This window comes from Lepisma saccharinum, chromosome 15 (assembly GCF_977018435.1).
Source record: "Lepisma saccharinum chromosome 15, izLepSacc3.1, whole genome shotgun sequence".
In the NCBI taxonomy this organism is placed as follows: Eukaryota; Metazoa; Arthropoda; class Insecta; order Zygentoma; family Lepismatidae; genus Lepisma; species Lepisma saccharinum.
Genome location: NC_139243.1, coordinates 66,438,776 through 66,455,119, shown reverse-complemented (window position 1 = coordinate 66,455,119; position 16,344 = coordinate 66,438,776). Strand labels below are relative to the sequence as shown.

General features: G+C 36.7%; 1 protein-coding gene across 1 annotated transcript in view; it reads left to right on the top strand.

The window, feature by feature from the left end:
• The window catches only part of LOC145999309 (uncharacterized), a 48,757-nt gene extending 34,042 nt beyond the window's left edge, over positions 1–14,715 (top strand). The window contains exons 3-4 of the mRNA XM_083136249.1: positions 6,440–6,849; positions 14,684–14,715. Coding sequence (XP_082992375.1) covers positions 6,440–6,849; positions 14,684–14,715 — 442 coding nt within the window. The remainder of the gene's footprint in view (positions 1–6,439; positions 6,850–14,683) is intronic.
• The last annotated feature ends 1,629 nt before the right edge of the window (positions 14,716–16,344 follow it).

The following is a 16,344-nucleotide window of genomic DNA, read 5'->3' as shown; positions in this document are numbered from 1 at the left end:
CAAAACCATTTCCATCACACATCAAAGTGGCAGGGTTCTAACAGGAGATCGAGAGATATCTACCATCACACGGGAGCTACATCTTTGTATTTGTCACACGATATATGTTTTGAATTACCAAGCTAAGTGCGCACCATCGGCATTTGTCGAGCGAGTAAAAATGGAGCTCAGTCGTTAGGGCATCTGACTACTATGCGAGAGACCCGGGGTCGATCCCCTGCAGGGGAGAACCGGGATGTTTTCCACCTATTCAAACTGCTCCAGCACCTACCCAGTATCATATGAAGCTGGTACCTTGAGGAAACTTTTAGGGATAAAGATAGCCAGGAGCATGGTGCTGATCACATCACCCCCACCTTCAGCCGTGATCAAGAAAGTGTGGGGCCCTAACTCCACACCCCTATACACCTTCATGGAAAAGTGCAGGGGAGTACTTTACTTTAACTTCCTCAAGAATCTGTTCCAACATATCAAACTGTCACGAAAATACATAGACCATGTGACCTGCAATTTAAAATAATAGTTTAGAAGCACAATGGAGTATTAAGTTTTGGTATATTTGGCAGATAAATGTTCTAAAACCAAAACGCGAATTTTCGGAAACGTAACACTAACAAGTCAAAAAAAGATAATGCCAATTTTTGGTGCCATAATATATCGATAACTGTCACGTGAGATTGATTGATTGTAATTTTTTTGGTGCGTCGCCACTTATGGTCATTCTGCACCCTTCAGTATATACTGGGAAAATTCCATTATCTAAAACCCGTCCTTAAAATTAAAAAGGGGGTATGGAAAATAACTTTCCCAAAATAACTTTCAAGATATGAAACTCTCACGAAGAGGCGTAGGCCATGCGACTTACAATTAGAAACAGTAGTTTTAAAACACCATGAAGGTATAATTTCAGATATTTGCCAGAAAATGCGCTAAAATGAAAATGTGAATTTTGGGAAAAATAACGCCGTATATTAAAAAAATTAAAAAATACGAAAATACACCAATTTCAAAACGAAAGTCAAAATATCAAGGTCCCTACCGATTAGGCATAAATAAAACAAGAATATCAGTTGTAGTTTATTGCATTCGTAACAGTGAGTCCTAACCTAATTTTTGGCATAATCACCACCGTTGTTCTGGCATTTGTCGTAGCATGGCACTAAATTTTATATCCCCATGGTATATGTGTCTGACAGCAAAGACTGCAACTATATCTACCGCAGCGTAGCTGTCAAATCCTTGCCCTGCCAGAAACCTCTTCAGTTAAACAAAGAGATGAAAGTCGGTACATTCAAGGCCAGGGCTGTACAGGGAGTGGTCCAAGATCTCTCGCCTGAAGTGATGAAAAGGGCCCATGTGTACACAGCTGTATGAGGTTGTGCACATTCGATTGGCCTTCCGTGAATTGTCTGCACCATCGTCTGACCATACTATCACTCACGACGTCTGGTCTGCACACCACACGATTGCTGGTGGCTATGTGGCAAATTCTGAGCATGCAATGTAGGCTACATCGCAGTCTGTGGGAGACTGTATGAGAGCTGCAATTTTTAACCTAGAACTGTCCTAAAACGGCTGCATTGCAACTGTACCAGATTACAGCTACATGCCACTTCTTCCTGCCTGCATGTGTGTGTCTCGCTCTCCGACCATTATTATTAGAGTGTTCCTGTTTTAATGTGTGGTTAGCAAAATCAGGTACCTATACAATGCAATTCTATAAATTCCTTGTGTTAAATTTCTAATACCTATATACCCTTTTCATCAGCATTAATGGTATAACTGCTTGTTGCCAGTTTCACAGTACTTCATTTGGATATACTGTACTGAAGCAGAAATCCCATTGATAATGTAAGGAAATATGACACTTTATTTTGTTCGATTCAGTTGTTTCACTCATATGCAAGAGTTAAGTTGTGCTTTACAGAGAAGAGAGAAGTAGCTTTGTGCATTGAAAAATGAGTCCGCACTCACGGTTCTTGCAAGCAGAGGGTTCCAAATCTCAGTGGACACTGGAAATATCAACATATTATACCGAGAATGTATAAGGAGACTGATAAATTACAAATTGTATATCTTAAACAATCACTCTTCTCTCTTATCTAATTTAGTCGTAACTTTAAAAATAATCAAGTATTTTATTTTAAACTTACTGTGTATGACAAAATTCCGTAATCTTTCCCTAGCTTGTGAATTGTAATAATTTTCCAAATTCACTATTTTGCAGTTTGAATTTAAATCATAGAGAATAAAGAAATTAAGTCAATTTCATAGAAGATAATATTGGTACGTAACAAAACCATATGTGGATCTCTATGAGTTTATTATTTCCATTTGCAAAAACATCAATTTAGTTTAGTTTGTAATTGTCAGGGAAAAATGTAAATTTTGTCCTGGAAAACCTGGAAAAGTCAGGGAATTTCATTTCTGCTTGTTTGTAGCCACCCTGAAGTTGCATTTTCTCTACTTACATTCATTACGTCCAAATTTTATCCTAATGGATAATCTCGGAACGCAAAATGTTTTAATTGACTCGAATTCAGAATGACTAATATATACTTGACCTACATTTTTTAAATGCAAAGTCTGGCTGACGAAAATGTGCCTCAACACGAAATGAAAATGCAATTTTCATTAGATACACTAAAAATGCTGACCAAAGCAGACTTTATTATATATTATGAATAACACTGCACATGTAATCCTCTAACAGGGTTTTCTTCGGAATAAGATTCGCGAGGGCTTAATAGAACTAAGTATCATTCACTACAAAGCAATAGCTATAAACATGAGATAAACCTGAAAAGAGGGGTTAGTATTCACCATAAGAGAAGTGCAGCAGGTAAAACAAAATATATATGTAAGGAAGAGATGTGTAAGTGTAAGTTTCTATGTGAAAATTGATTGAGTAGTAGCAATAGATGCTTTTACGTCAGGGGTCCCAGATTCGAATACCGGCCTGCTCATTGGTGTTATTTTTGAATCTTCTATTTATCATATGTTCACTCATCTTCATCGTCGCAATTTAAAAAAAAAAAACTGGCAGAAAAGCGATGCTAATGTTATGTTAAGATGTCAAACCTGTAGCAAGCATACAGCAAAGTTGTGTGAAGGATTGACTATAAGATTCTATCACATTTAATCTAAGCTCACACAAAGATAGCGACTGAGCGAACCAGAGCAATGCAAAGCTAAGAAAGCACTTAATCATTGAGAGTAGCAATGAATTTCAAGGCTGCAAATTTCTGCAAATGTCAGAGTTTGAACTCTGAAATAATAATAATTCTTATATGACGAATAGTATCATGTTGTAAGCCAGTGGGGATTTCAGGTGCTTTGCGTATTGTTGCTTTTCGAAATCATTTTTGTTGTTACCATTCTTGATATACTCTTAAAATATTCTTCATTTTACAATACGTTCTTAATTAGTTTCGGTTTTTGTTTAAAGTCCATTTTATGCACAGATAGGCTAATCGGTATAAAGTGGGATCCAAACCTTTATATGTCTCCACCGGGTATGGAACTCAGGACCCCTTGATTACACGGCTTGATGTTATTACTATGCCATCCTGAAGACCCTCCGCAATGGGTTACATGTGCATGGATTAACGTAAATTAATTTTAAACATATTTTGGACACTAAATAAAGTTCATTATCACCACAGATTGGAAATTAGTTTTTTTGCGAAAAATACGAGGAATACCTATCGTTCTTCTCTTGTTACTTACTATTCATTAGAAAATAAGAATTATTTCATTTCACTCTCACGATCTATCGTTGCTGTTTGTTGATTGACGAAACAACAATGCTTCAAGCTCAAAAGCGGACACCGAAACTTAGATTTTTGTTATTTCACGCCATTGTTCTACCAGTTTCCGTTAATTGCGATGATAAAGATTAAAGATGTGATAGGTGGAGGCAGGATGAAGACCAGGTTCAAAACCCAGCTATTCGACTTTGAAGCGCATTACGCTAACCAATTTGTCACGGGGTTGGTTTTCAGTTGATCAAATCACTCTATTCGTCATTCAAATTCCAGAAGTAACAAAGCAACGTAAAATAACAAAAACAGAAAACAGGAACATATCTACTTATCATCACCCAGCAAATCAACACACTAACCTCTTCTGGCATTCGTTTTGCAGAATGGCCTTGAGGATTAAAGATCGCCATCTTCCTGGTTCAGCTCGAGACAATTCAGGTGCCTTATCAAAGCTGTCCTGAAGCATACAGGGTTTCTAACCCACTTCGCCGTGAGGTCTACTATTACCTTTGCCGTTGTTTGTTCACATGATCATATTGCAGCAGATTACATAATTCAACATATGTCACTGTTCAGCATATTAAGAACAATTTTTATAGAACACAGAGGCAGTAAACCCCACCAAGCAACTCATTTACTTCCTAGCCTAAAGTTGAGTATCACCATACCAAAAGGTGGCAAGATTCCAAGGATTTTTGGTTTCAGTATTTACGTTCAGTAATAAGTCTGGAGTCTGGCCTCTCCAATTTTGACTGTCCAAGCTAAAGCTCTCATTTTCTCTCGCACCTGCACTGGTCTATAAATCCAGGTTCATCCTTTCATCAAATGCAGCACACTTTTCATTTTTATGAGATTTTATATACATAATTTATTTGTATCTCAATAATATAAAAGTTAGAGTAGGCAGCATTTCATTGTGCTTTGGTACTGCACCAGTATTGAGCAAATATATTAGCAGTAATCAGAAGGCTATACTTTAAAAGTAGCTTCTCTACAGCTACAGCTAATCTTCCAAAAATGTAACTTTGCTACTGCTACATCTACGTTTACCAAAAATACACTTCCTTCTATGTGATAATGGCCGCTTTACTACTTCTGCATAAGAAATAAACCAACCATTTGGATATTCAAAATAATTGCTTAGCACTTGTACTTACTAGAAAGTAGGTTCCGTTATTATTAACATGAGACTCTCAGTGGCAATAGATACCAAATCGAAATATTAATGTACATTTATAATATCTTCCAAAATTATTTAATTTGGACTTTTTTATCCAATAAAAATTGCGTTGAATGCAGTTGTTTTTCCCCCCCTCAACCTGTGGTGCAACAGCCCGTAAGGTTCAGGGTCTACCTAATGACTGCCTGTCACACTCCCATATGCCTCAGCAGAGGTGGTCAGCACAACAAACCCCCAGTCGTTGTTGTAGGTATCCAGGACTGGTTTATGCTACTTATTCATAGCTTCCCAATTTTCCCACGATGGTGAGTGGCCATGGTCCCATGCTCTGGTCGAAATCCCAGAGTTGTTACAGTTATCCAGGATACTTGTACCTGTAAATATGTAGAGAATATTTTTGGAAGCAATTGGTAATTTCTATGGCATTTACCTTTACAAGTATTGTAGGCCTCCCCAATGGCACAGTGGTGGCGTCGTTGCCTTGTAGTCAAGGGGTCCGGTGGAGGCACATAGTGGTTCATATCCCACTTTAAACTCTAGGTTTAGTCCCAGTGAGCCTTACTGTGCATAAAGTGGACTTAAAACACCAAATCAAAAATAATTGGAAGCATTGTAAAAAAGAGAAAGTTGAAAGGTAACATGTACTTGTGCCTAATAAATTTTATTGAAGTGGACATAGTGTGGCTGAAAATGTCAGGTGAATACAACACCGAAATCACTTTCTGAATTACTTGAGGCATCCCCCAATTCCGACTACTGTGAATGAATTACTCTTGCAAATATACAGCTTGCAGAGATTGGTCCCCAGCCTGCAAGAGACTTACAAGTGAATTCATGTTAGGCCAGGGGTCTACATTGAGCACTGAGATAGGGATGAGACCAAGATGGGAGTTCAGAGGCTGAGGGCATGTGACGATGGAGGTTGACCTTGAGCTTTGACACTGTGCAGTGGCAGCCCTAAGTCAAATTAACATATCTGGTCACAAGTAGATATGGTTATAGTAACTCTTTTTTACCCCGCAACAGAAAGAAGAAAAGGAAGATTGAATGAATGTCACTATGCGAGACAATGACAACATATTGTCACACTATTGATATGTACCAAGCTTTATGGCCAACCTAATGAAAATTAAAGCAAAGATATGAATATTTTTTGACTAAGTAGTAGAAAAAATATTATGTATTTATTCTTGCAGGAGTAATATACATTAAATTAGGCACACATAGATGTACTACATAGAACTTTAAGTGAAAACTCATTCAATGTCAAGCCGGCTCAGTAGCTCAGTCATAGAGCAATGGCATCGAATGCCAGAGACCTGGGTTCGAATCCTGGTCCAGCCTGCATTTTTTTGCTGAAAGTTCTACACAATAATATGTACGTCACCTTCAACAGTCTATTCTACTCTCCTTTCTTTCCATTGATTTATACATGTTAGTCTTTCTCATTATTTACTCAGAAAGTGAAACTACATTTGTATCATATTTTTTTCAGCTGCAGGATCAAGAACAATGTGGAAGAAAAAGTACAAGATGTCCCAAGGTCAGTTCCACATTTGCCAGTGTCCGCAGGAAACTTGAGAAAACAAGAGCAGCCAAAAGAAATTGCAGAATGTATTAGTACAGTTGAAAAATTAGAAGCTGAACCTGCAACAAAAACCCTTGCAAGCAAGGCACATGTTGAAGGTTCCAAGCCTAATAACAGGAGAAAGCAATGTATAGCCCCCATTTCCAACAACACTTTCCCTGACAAAGGTGATTTTATAACCCATGAACCACAGATGTTTTTTAAGGATTCAGTTTCCAAGAAAACTGTTGTCCATGAAGCTGAGCATAATACATTTATGAGTGTTCCCACACAAGAGAGACATTTTAGTTGTTCAATTTGCAACAAGTATTTTGCCCGTAAGTTTCATGTTAATAGGCATGTCAAGGTTCACACTGGAGAGAAGCCTTTCAATTGTTCAATTTGCAATAAATATTTTGCCCGTAAAGGAGTTCTTAGTGTACATATGGCTGTTCACACGAAAGAGAAGCCTTTCGAATGTTCAATTTGCAATAAAAAATTTGCCCATAAAGGAAATCTTAGTGTACATATGAATGTTCACACTAAAGAGAAGCCTTTCAATTGTTCAATTTGCAATAAAAATTTTGCCCGTAGAGAACATCTTAGTATACATATGAATGTTCACACTAAAGAGAAGCCTTTCAATTGTTCAATTTGCAATAAAAATTTTGCCCGTAGAGAACATCTTAGTGTACATATGAATGTTCACACTAAAGAGAAGCCTTTCGAATGTTCAATTTGCAATAAAAAATTTGCCCATAAAGGAAATCTTAGTGTACATATGAATGTTCACACTAAAGAGAAGCTTATAAATTGTTCAATTTGCAATAAATATTTTGCATGTAAAGGAGTTCTTAGTGTACATATGAATGTTCACACTAAAGAGAAGCCTTTCAATTGTTCAATTTGCAATAAAAATTTTGCCCGTAAAGGAGATCTTAGTGTACATATGACTGGTCACATGAAAGAGAAGCCTTTCAATTGTTCAATTTGCAACAAAGATTTTGCCTGTAAAGTTCATCTTAATAAGCATGTGAGACGTCATACTGGAGAGAAGCCTTTCAATTGTTCAATATGCAACAAAAGTTTTGCCCTTAAAGGTTATCTTAATAAGCATGTGAGGGGGTCACACTGGACAGAAGCCTTTCAATTGTTCAATTTACAACAAAGATTTTGCTCGTAAAGAACATCTTAGGGACCATGTGAAGGTTCACAATAAAGAGAGGCCCTTCTAGTTGTTCAATTTCCAATAAATATTTTGCCCCTAAAAGAGACCTTAGTGTATATATGAGTGTTCACTCAAAAGAGAAGCCTTTAATTGTTCAATTTACAACAAAGGTTTTTCTCCTAAAAGCTGACTTAATGTGCATGTGAGCATTCACAGTACGAATAAACTTTTCCTATTCAATTTGCTAAGATGTTTTGTCTGGAGGTGTACACTTAATGTACACATGAAGCTTCACAGTCAAGAGTAATATTTCAAATGTTTAATTTGCAACAAATGTTTTGGGAATAAAAGACGTCTTAATTCGCATATGTGCATTCATGCTAGAGAGAAGCTTTTCAATTGTTCAGTTTGTAACAAATGTTTTGGCTGGAATGATAAGTTTAATAGAGACATACGAGGATGTTTCATCTCAAAGAGAAACTGTATTTATGACAAGATTTTCCTGTAAAGATAACTTCATGGTACATATGGGGACACACTTGAAACAAAATCTATTAATTGTTTAATTTGAATAAAATATTTTATCTGCAAACATAAAGTTATTATGCATGTGAGGAGATTACACACCTAACAGAATTCATTAAGGAAGTTTTGCAAACATCTATATTTCTAAATGGATTTTTAAATAGAAATCTCTTGACTCTGTGCACATCTCACATGCTTTAGGATTTTGACATCTGCATTTCAGAATCAATTGTCTGCACATCTATATCCAGCAGGGATCTCATCCATGCTTTCAAACATGCCACCAGTAGTTGAAAGATAATACCGATATTTGATTTTTAACTGACAAACCAATTTTTATGCTTATTCTTTATCGAAGGTACAAAACAGAGATGGAAGCTGTCATAACAGGCTCTTTAACCTGTACAGTGGGAATCATTTTTATTCCCAGACAGCAGGGAAGTTTTTCCTTGCAGACAGGTAGGACGCTGTCGCTGGGTACGAGCCAAGTGGTGTCTGCAATGAACAGCCTCTCCCCACCCCCACCTGGTGCACTTCTAATTGCAGGCAAGCTGCAAAACCAGTTTTTGCATGCTCACAACACTCCTCTAACAGCATTCTCCAAAGGAAATATATAGGGAGTAATTCATTCGTAAGTGTTTCGAGACAAGTGAAGTATTTATTACTTTTAAAGCACATGTGATTATTTTTTTTTTTTTTTTTTAAATATATATACAATAATTAATCATCACCACAGTGCGCAATGTCAGGTCAAGATGATAACTCATCTGCCAGTAGACCAAACAGGTGTTCGTTCTTGAGTTTGAATCTTCTGAAAATGATCCTTTATATTCAATATCATCAATTTGTTTTTAGGTTTAGAAAGGAAGGTTACAGATTGCACGACACAGTAATTTACACAATTACCTTCCATGTAGGAGGAGGGAAGGGGTGGCAACTTGAGAAGCGCTTGTTAATTTCCATTATTGTCCCAAGTATTTTATTATCAATAGTATAAACACAAAGCTAAGAAAGTATACATTAAGCATATGCACGTAATATAACTCATCAAATTTGCTAAATGCAAACTTTTGAGCTATTAACTCATCAACATGATTCGTTAAAAGTTTGATTCTCACTGGACGACTATTTTTACGTATAAATTTTAATGCAGTTAACTATTTTCCAAGCGTGTGACAGAAATGAAAATGAATTATTGAAAACTGATCTGAAAATGTCCTCTCCCACATATAGACAGATTACAGACAGATCAAGTGCTTGTTGCATTCAGACTTTGTAAAATTACTTCGTAAAAGAAAGCCAGTTGTAGTATTTTGCCCAAAATGTGACTAAGACAGTTACTTTTTATGGAGTGTAACTGATTTGCATAGTTTACCATTACTTTAAAGAGTAACGATGTTATTTGCTTATAAGCTAAACCTCGTAGAACATGTAACATGCTTGAACTGAAGACAGCCTTTCCTCGTCTTTATCCTCAAAAGTGAACATTCATTTTCAAAAATTATAATAAACTCACATGAAAATAGACACGAAATTGATAGTGAACCTGAAAAACCACATCATCCAAAATAACCCACATTGCAAATGTATACACGAAATTGATAGTGAACCTGAAAAACCACATCATCCAAAATAACACACATTGCAAATGTATACACATAACTATTAACTTAAAAAAAAAAAAAAACTTTGAGTAAATCAATTGAACTTCTTACCATGGGCGTAGCCAGAATTTTTTTGTGACGGAGAGGGAAGGGGGGAGGGCTGAGGCCATCTATAGTCGAAATAATATAGAATTGAATTGTTTTATTGAATTGTTGTTTTAAGTCCACAGACCTCTCCCGACGCCCATGTTCCTTACCCGAAAATGTAACCTGAGGCACAGTTTATCGTTTCACAAAGTAACTACTTTCGTTACTTTAAAATCCTGACTGAATTTGCTTTGCTGGGAGCAAATTTCTGCCAACAAACCTTCACACACATAGCTATAAATTTTGGTCAGTTTGGACATTTTCAAACACTGCCTAGGTTAGATTCCTGGGGAGCTTAGAGAAGGAGAAGGAGACTCACAAGAGGGTTTAAAATATGGAATAAATATAGTGCATAATTTAGATGGGGCACGTGATGCTAAGATGACATCACCAATTGTGTGTCCATGATCACTGCAACAAATGTAGATCCTTTTAGCTGGAATTGTTATAGAAGTTGGAAACTCCGAAGGATGGTTAGCTATTGGCACACTTTAAAGTCTAACTAACAGAATTTTGGAAAATACACTTCACATGTTTGATGCACAGAATATATATATATATATATATATATATATTTGTCAATGAATTTCTTTGCCATGTGTTATGAAGAAGCAAGCAGTTTGATCATGACAGAGAAATATTCATTGACATACCTTTCTACGCTGTTGGTATCCAAGTGCCCGTGAAACGCTGTAATGAGTGCATTAGTTTAGAGCAGGATTACATGATAAATAAAAGTATTTTCTATACATCCAAATGTGTTCCCTTATTCTGAAAAAACAAAACTCCCGGTTTAACTTGAATGCCTCTCCTAGCTCATAATATAATTTATTTAAAGAAATGTAGAGAAGATAGAGTGCAACATGTTCTTGTCATTTACGTATTATTATTCTAATAAATAAAATTTATTACACAAACTTTTTATGCTTTCTACACTAATAAGCTAACCAGATTTCGGTTTGCAATAATCAATCATGTTTCTACCATCAATCACAATCTATAATGTCATTAAGGACATATTGAACTAGTCTCTGGTTCAAACTATGGGCGGGTTTGAATCAGATATATTTTGAGCCTTGGCAACACTGATTGAAGTTAGGCGCGATTTAACGTTTGCATGGAATCGTCTGGCATTATTGACCATAACGTACTTGAAATGTTTTGTCAATAGCTTCATTTGTGTTGTTTATGTTGCCTAACTCGTGAACATTTTCGTGCGATGATTTTTTACGATTTTCGACGTGGATTATCAAGACAAGAGTGCATCGATCAACTTACTTCCACATTTGGCGATGAAGCCCCATCCTTTGCCACTGTGAAATGCTGGTATAACGAATTTAATCGTGGCCGCCATTCGCTCACCAACGAGATTCGCGAAGGTCGTCCAAAATCAGTTGTTTTTCAAGAAAACATTGATGCTGTGCAAAACCTAATACTGCAAGATCGTCATGTGACATACTGTGAGATTGAGGCAACCATAGGCATTAGTTCCACCAGCATATATAAAATATTACATGATCATTTAGCTGTGAGAAAGGTATGTTCTCGTTGGATCCCTCACAATTTGACAAAAACTCAAAAAGACGCTCAATAAATACAATCGTGGTGCTTCAAAAGACGTATATAAGATTGTAACAGGTGACGAATCATGGATATATGCATATGAGCCGGAACATAAACAGCAGTCGACTGTATGGGTGTTTCAAGATGAACCCAATCCAACAAAAGTTGTTCGCGCTCGAAGCACATCGAAACAAATGGTCGCCTGTTTTTTCGGGAAAACTGGTCATGTGGCAACTGTGCCTTTAGAGGAATGTAGAACGGTTAACTCTGAATGGTACACAACAATTTGTTTGCCAGAGGTCTTCGGTCAAATGCGGAAAATAAACAAACGCCATCGGATCATTCTTCATCAATACAATGCCAACTGTCACACATCTCGTCTAACAACCGACTTTATGAACAGTCAAAAAATCGAATTGAAGGATCATCCGCCGTACAGTCCTGATTTGGCACCCAATGACTTCTTCTTGTTCCCGAATGTCAAGAATAAATTGCGTGGACAACGATTTTCGTCGGCGGAAGACGCCGTTGATGCGTTGAAAAATCATATAATGGAGGTGTCTCAAGAAGATTGGAAAATCTGCTTTGACAAATGGTTCGAACGAATGCAAAGTGACCATAAAGGAGAATACTTCGAAAAACAATAAAGCAGTTTTCAATGCCAAATTCCTGTTTTTTCATTGTTAGGTTCAAAATATAAATAGTGAACCTCGTATAATTGTGACCAAGTGAAAAGTGTCTTTGGTATCACCTCCCATTTTTGCCTTATCAATTCTTTATTCCTGTCATCATATCAAAGTATAAATTTCCAAAGTTAGTGGAAAATCAAAAGTAAGGAATGCCAGGGAAAGAGCCTACCCTGTTGATTGATTTATTGAGTTGGTGTTTAAAGTAAACTTTATGCACAGTAGGGCTAATCGGGACTGGACCTACTGTTTAAAGTGGGATCCAAACTACTATGTGCCTCCACAGGGAATTGAACCCAGGACCCCTTGATTACAAGCCAACGATGCTACAATTGCAACATCGGGGAGGCCTAAAAGGCAATAAAAGTAAAGTTCGCAGTCCATCAATTCAGAACAAAGAATTAATAAAAATCCTGTAATATTAAGTGGCATTTAGAAGAGTGATAACGTGTTTGTGGAGGGGTCGGTGCTTCCCCGAGATGTAATCCATTTCTCTCTCAAAACATTGAAATAAATTACCATGACTTCTGTAAAGTTAATATGAATACGTGCATGTAATTTTACTCTAATCGTGGATTGGAATTACAGATTAAAGTGGGATCTGAACCACTATGTGTCTCCACAAGGTATTGAACCAGAGATGACGATGTTACCGCTATGCAATTGGGGAGGCCCTGCACATGTATTGATTAGGAATTACAATGACAAACTATCAAGCGATTTTAAACTAACAACCTGCCATTCCTCGTGGCTGAGAGGTTAGCACATTGCGCTATGATGGCAGGGGTCCCAGGTTCGAATCCTGGCCTGGGCATGGATGTTTGTGAGTGTTCATTCATCAATTTCATCTAATCATCACTCACCCCATTTTTGAAGATTAGCGAAAATTGGCAAAAAAAGCGAAGTAAATTATAGAAAATCAATAAATAATTAACTTACAACATAACTGGTTTGAAATTACATCTTTACAAATTAGGCAAGACTGCACATATAAACAAGTTTTTATTGAGGTTTGTATGTGCAGAAACATATGCAATTATCATCATTTGATGTACAGAGTAAACATCTTTAAAATATAGTTACTGGAAACAAATTGTGTCCCCTCCCTCCCCCGAACAGTCAAATCCTCATGTGTTGCTTTGGGCCTATAGCAAGAGCAGTCTACATATTAAAACGTCAATACACCCCACCCTTTGCTCCTTAGGAAAGACACTGATTATAGAAAGCAATGAATGTATAATATTATGTTACAGATCATGCCAAAAGATCTGTTTAGCCTTCATGTATACAAATTATTTGCATTTATCTAGCCATGTGCACAAGCAATTAAAACGAGTGATAAAAATTCAAGTCCAACCAGTGACTTGTTTAATTGTTTTAGGAGTCAGTCGTTTTTCGTTTTCTACAATGTGTATTTCAGAGTAAGCTATGCAAACAAAACTTGATGTGTGTTTGTGCTTCTGGGAACATTATTACCTCAGTGTAGATGTGGAAGATTTTGACAGTAGCCATAAGTTGAACATATTTTAAGAGTTTGAATAATATTTTTATCCTTCTATTCAACACACTGCACAGATTGCAATAAAAAAAGAAGAAGAAGGAATATTTGCAAGTTTTCAGATATCTTTCTTTACTTTTAGGTCAATAATCTGTGCTAATAAAAATCACACTTCTCAAAACTGAATTTAATAGGGAGAAAGGGAGAATTCAAACTGAGAAATTTTATCACCATTATTCCCATGTAAGCGTATATAGAGTGAGATGGTAAAAAGGTAAAGTGCTCCCCTGTGCTTAGCACCATGCCATGAAGGCGTATAGGGGGTGTGGGGGTAACACCCCACACTTTCTTGATCCAGTCGTGAGTAAAGTGATGTGATCAGCATCACGCCCCTGACCGCCTTTACCACCCATATGATAGTTACTATACACATATCCCCCTTGCAGACATAACATGCAATACATCTGAAACACCTTTCCATTTCCTTCCCACAACCTTCGCAGTTGGGGCTTGTGACCTCCACGCAGGACGATTCCCGGTGTGACGTAACAGGCAGGTAGAACCACCTGTCACAGCTTGTCCCCACCGACAGCCTCGCAGCGACAGCTGTCAATGGCCAGCCATGAACAATTGGCCAGCCACCTCTCAGTATGTCTGCAGTTGAAGAGATCTGCAACTTTCTTTGCACTGTCCACCACAATGTAAGGTAGCATCAATGTGCTCTTTGATCAATGGCATGTTGGTTCACTGCATAACTAGAAACAAACATTGATGAATAGCATGCACGTAACAATGGCAGTCTTTATCCTTAACATTGTGTAAATTTAAAATGATTACATAGGGATGTGGTTGTATGTGTGTACACAAAACTGTATTTTGAGGTCAGATGGATTTTTTGACATCCATAGGGAAATTTCAGTCAGTCAGAATTACTGCAGCTGCACGATTTGTGCAGTGTCTTATTTCCTTTTCCTACTGTAGTGTACTCCGCAGCATCCCAAGGCCAGCAGTGAATGCATAGTTTGCTTCTTAAAGACTTTATGCTTAAGATAGAACTTATATTATTTTGTAATCACTGAATTGCAAAATAACATGAGAGCGGAAGGATTCCTTGATTAAGCACAATGGAAGTGAGAGGCTGTTTCACATACATTTTATGCACATAAAGGCTAATCGGGACTGGACCTAAAGTTTGTTGAATCCAGACCACTGTGGTGCCTCCACCAGGTATCAATCCCGGGACCGCTTAATTACAAGGTGGCGACATTACCACTACGCTGTCGGAGAGGCCCGAGAACAAGAATAAAGTGAGTGTTAGAAACCGGCAACTTTCTGTCGTCGAAGGCTTCGAGAAGCTTAAGAGAAGGAAAGAAGACAAGGTGCAAATCACACTTCGAACTGTGGAAGCCTTCGTTAAAGCAATCATTCCATTAGAGTGAATGGGGGGGGGGGAACTGCTGTCTTTCTATTTAGAAGGTTTTTTTTTATAAATATGGGAAGTGTGGTGAGTGAATACTGTGAACTTTTACTATGCACAATCTGTGCATGGAAAATCATCAATGTTATTGTAAACTGAAAATGAATTTAAGTAAACAATTTTTGAAAATTTTATTTTGTGAGAGTGAAAAGGTTTGAAATATGATTGTGTTCAAAGATTTGGGTAATATCCATCAATAAACATTTCATATTTAGTGACCGATGAGATGAAATAGTTTTCCAAATGCAAGAAATTTAGTCAGTTCTCACAAAGGTAAGCCTTCGATTGATTTATTTTTGTCATTAAAACTATTTGCCTTAATTTTCCATAACTAAGGCAATGTGAAAATCTTATGCATAGAAGAAACCGTAAAAATGCATGTAAAAATAACACAGATTTTCAATTAATGTCACCGAATTTTGCTTTAAATAACACTGAATTGTAGTAATAAATAACCTCAAAATTTAGGAAAAAATAAAAAGAAAACTTCTTGTCCCTAGTTATAACATGTAATATATATTTAAAAAATTTCCATTCTTGAAAAATCAGCATATAATTTCACTGGTCATGTGAACTGCCAGAACCTTAAAATTATGTTTTCTTTTCTGTTTTGCACTGTGTATGTAATATCCTGTCTTTTTATAATAAAACACTACGTATGACTGTATTTTTTATTTTATTGTGAATACTTCAAAAGGTTGGGGTTGAAACAGTTCTAAGTATTCATCACAATGAAGAACTTTATAAATCCCAACATTAAAGTTCCATATATTATTTGCATATTATGTTTCACATCAAGGAGAATACTTTTAATTGCTTAATTATAAACATAGATTTTAACCATGAAGATACTTAATATACATGTGAGACTTCATAGCAGAAGACAATGCAAATGGAAAAAATGTGACCTGCACACAAGAAGAAAGGGCAGCATGATACAAAAAACTGTCAGTTTTATCTTCCTATAGCATTCATGTGTAGTTTCTGAATATATATTTCAACGACATTAATGAATACTTTACTTTAGCCTCAGATTTATTGAATATAATTAGGACAGAGTGTAAGAGACTACTTCCAATAATCTTATAGTACCCCCCCCCCTTTTTGATCATGATGGTACAACACTGTAACAACTATACATGTTCAGAACATTTATACATACTGA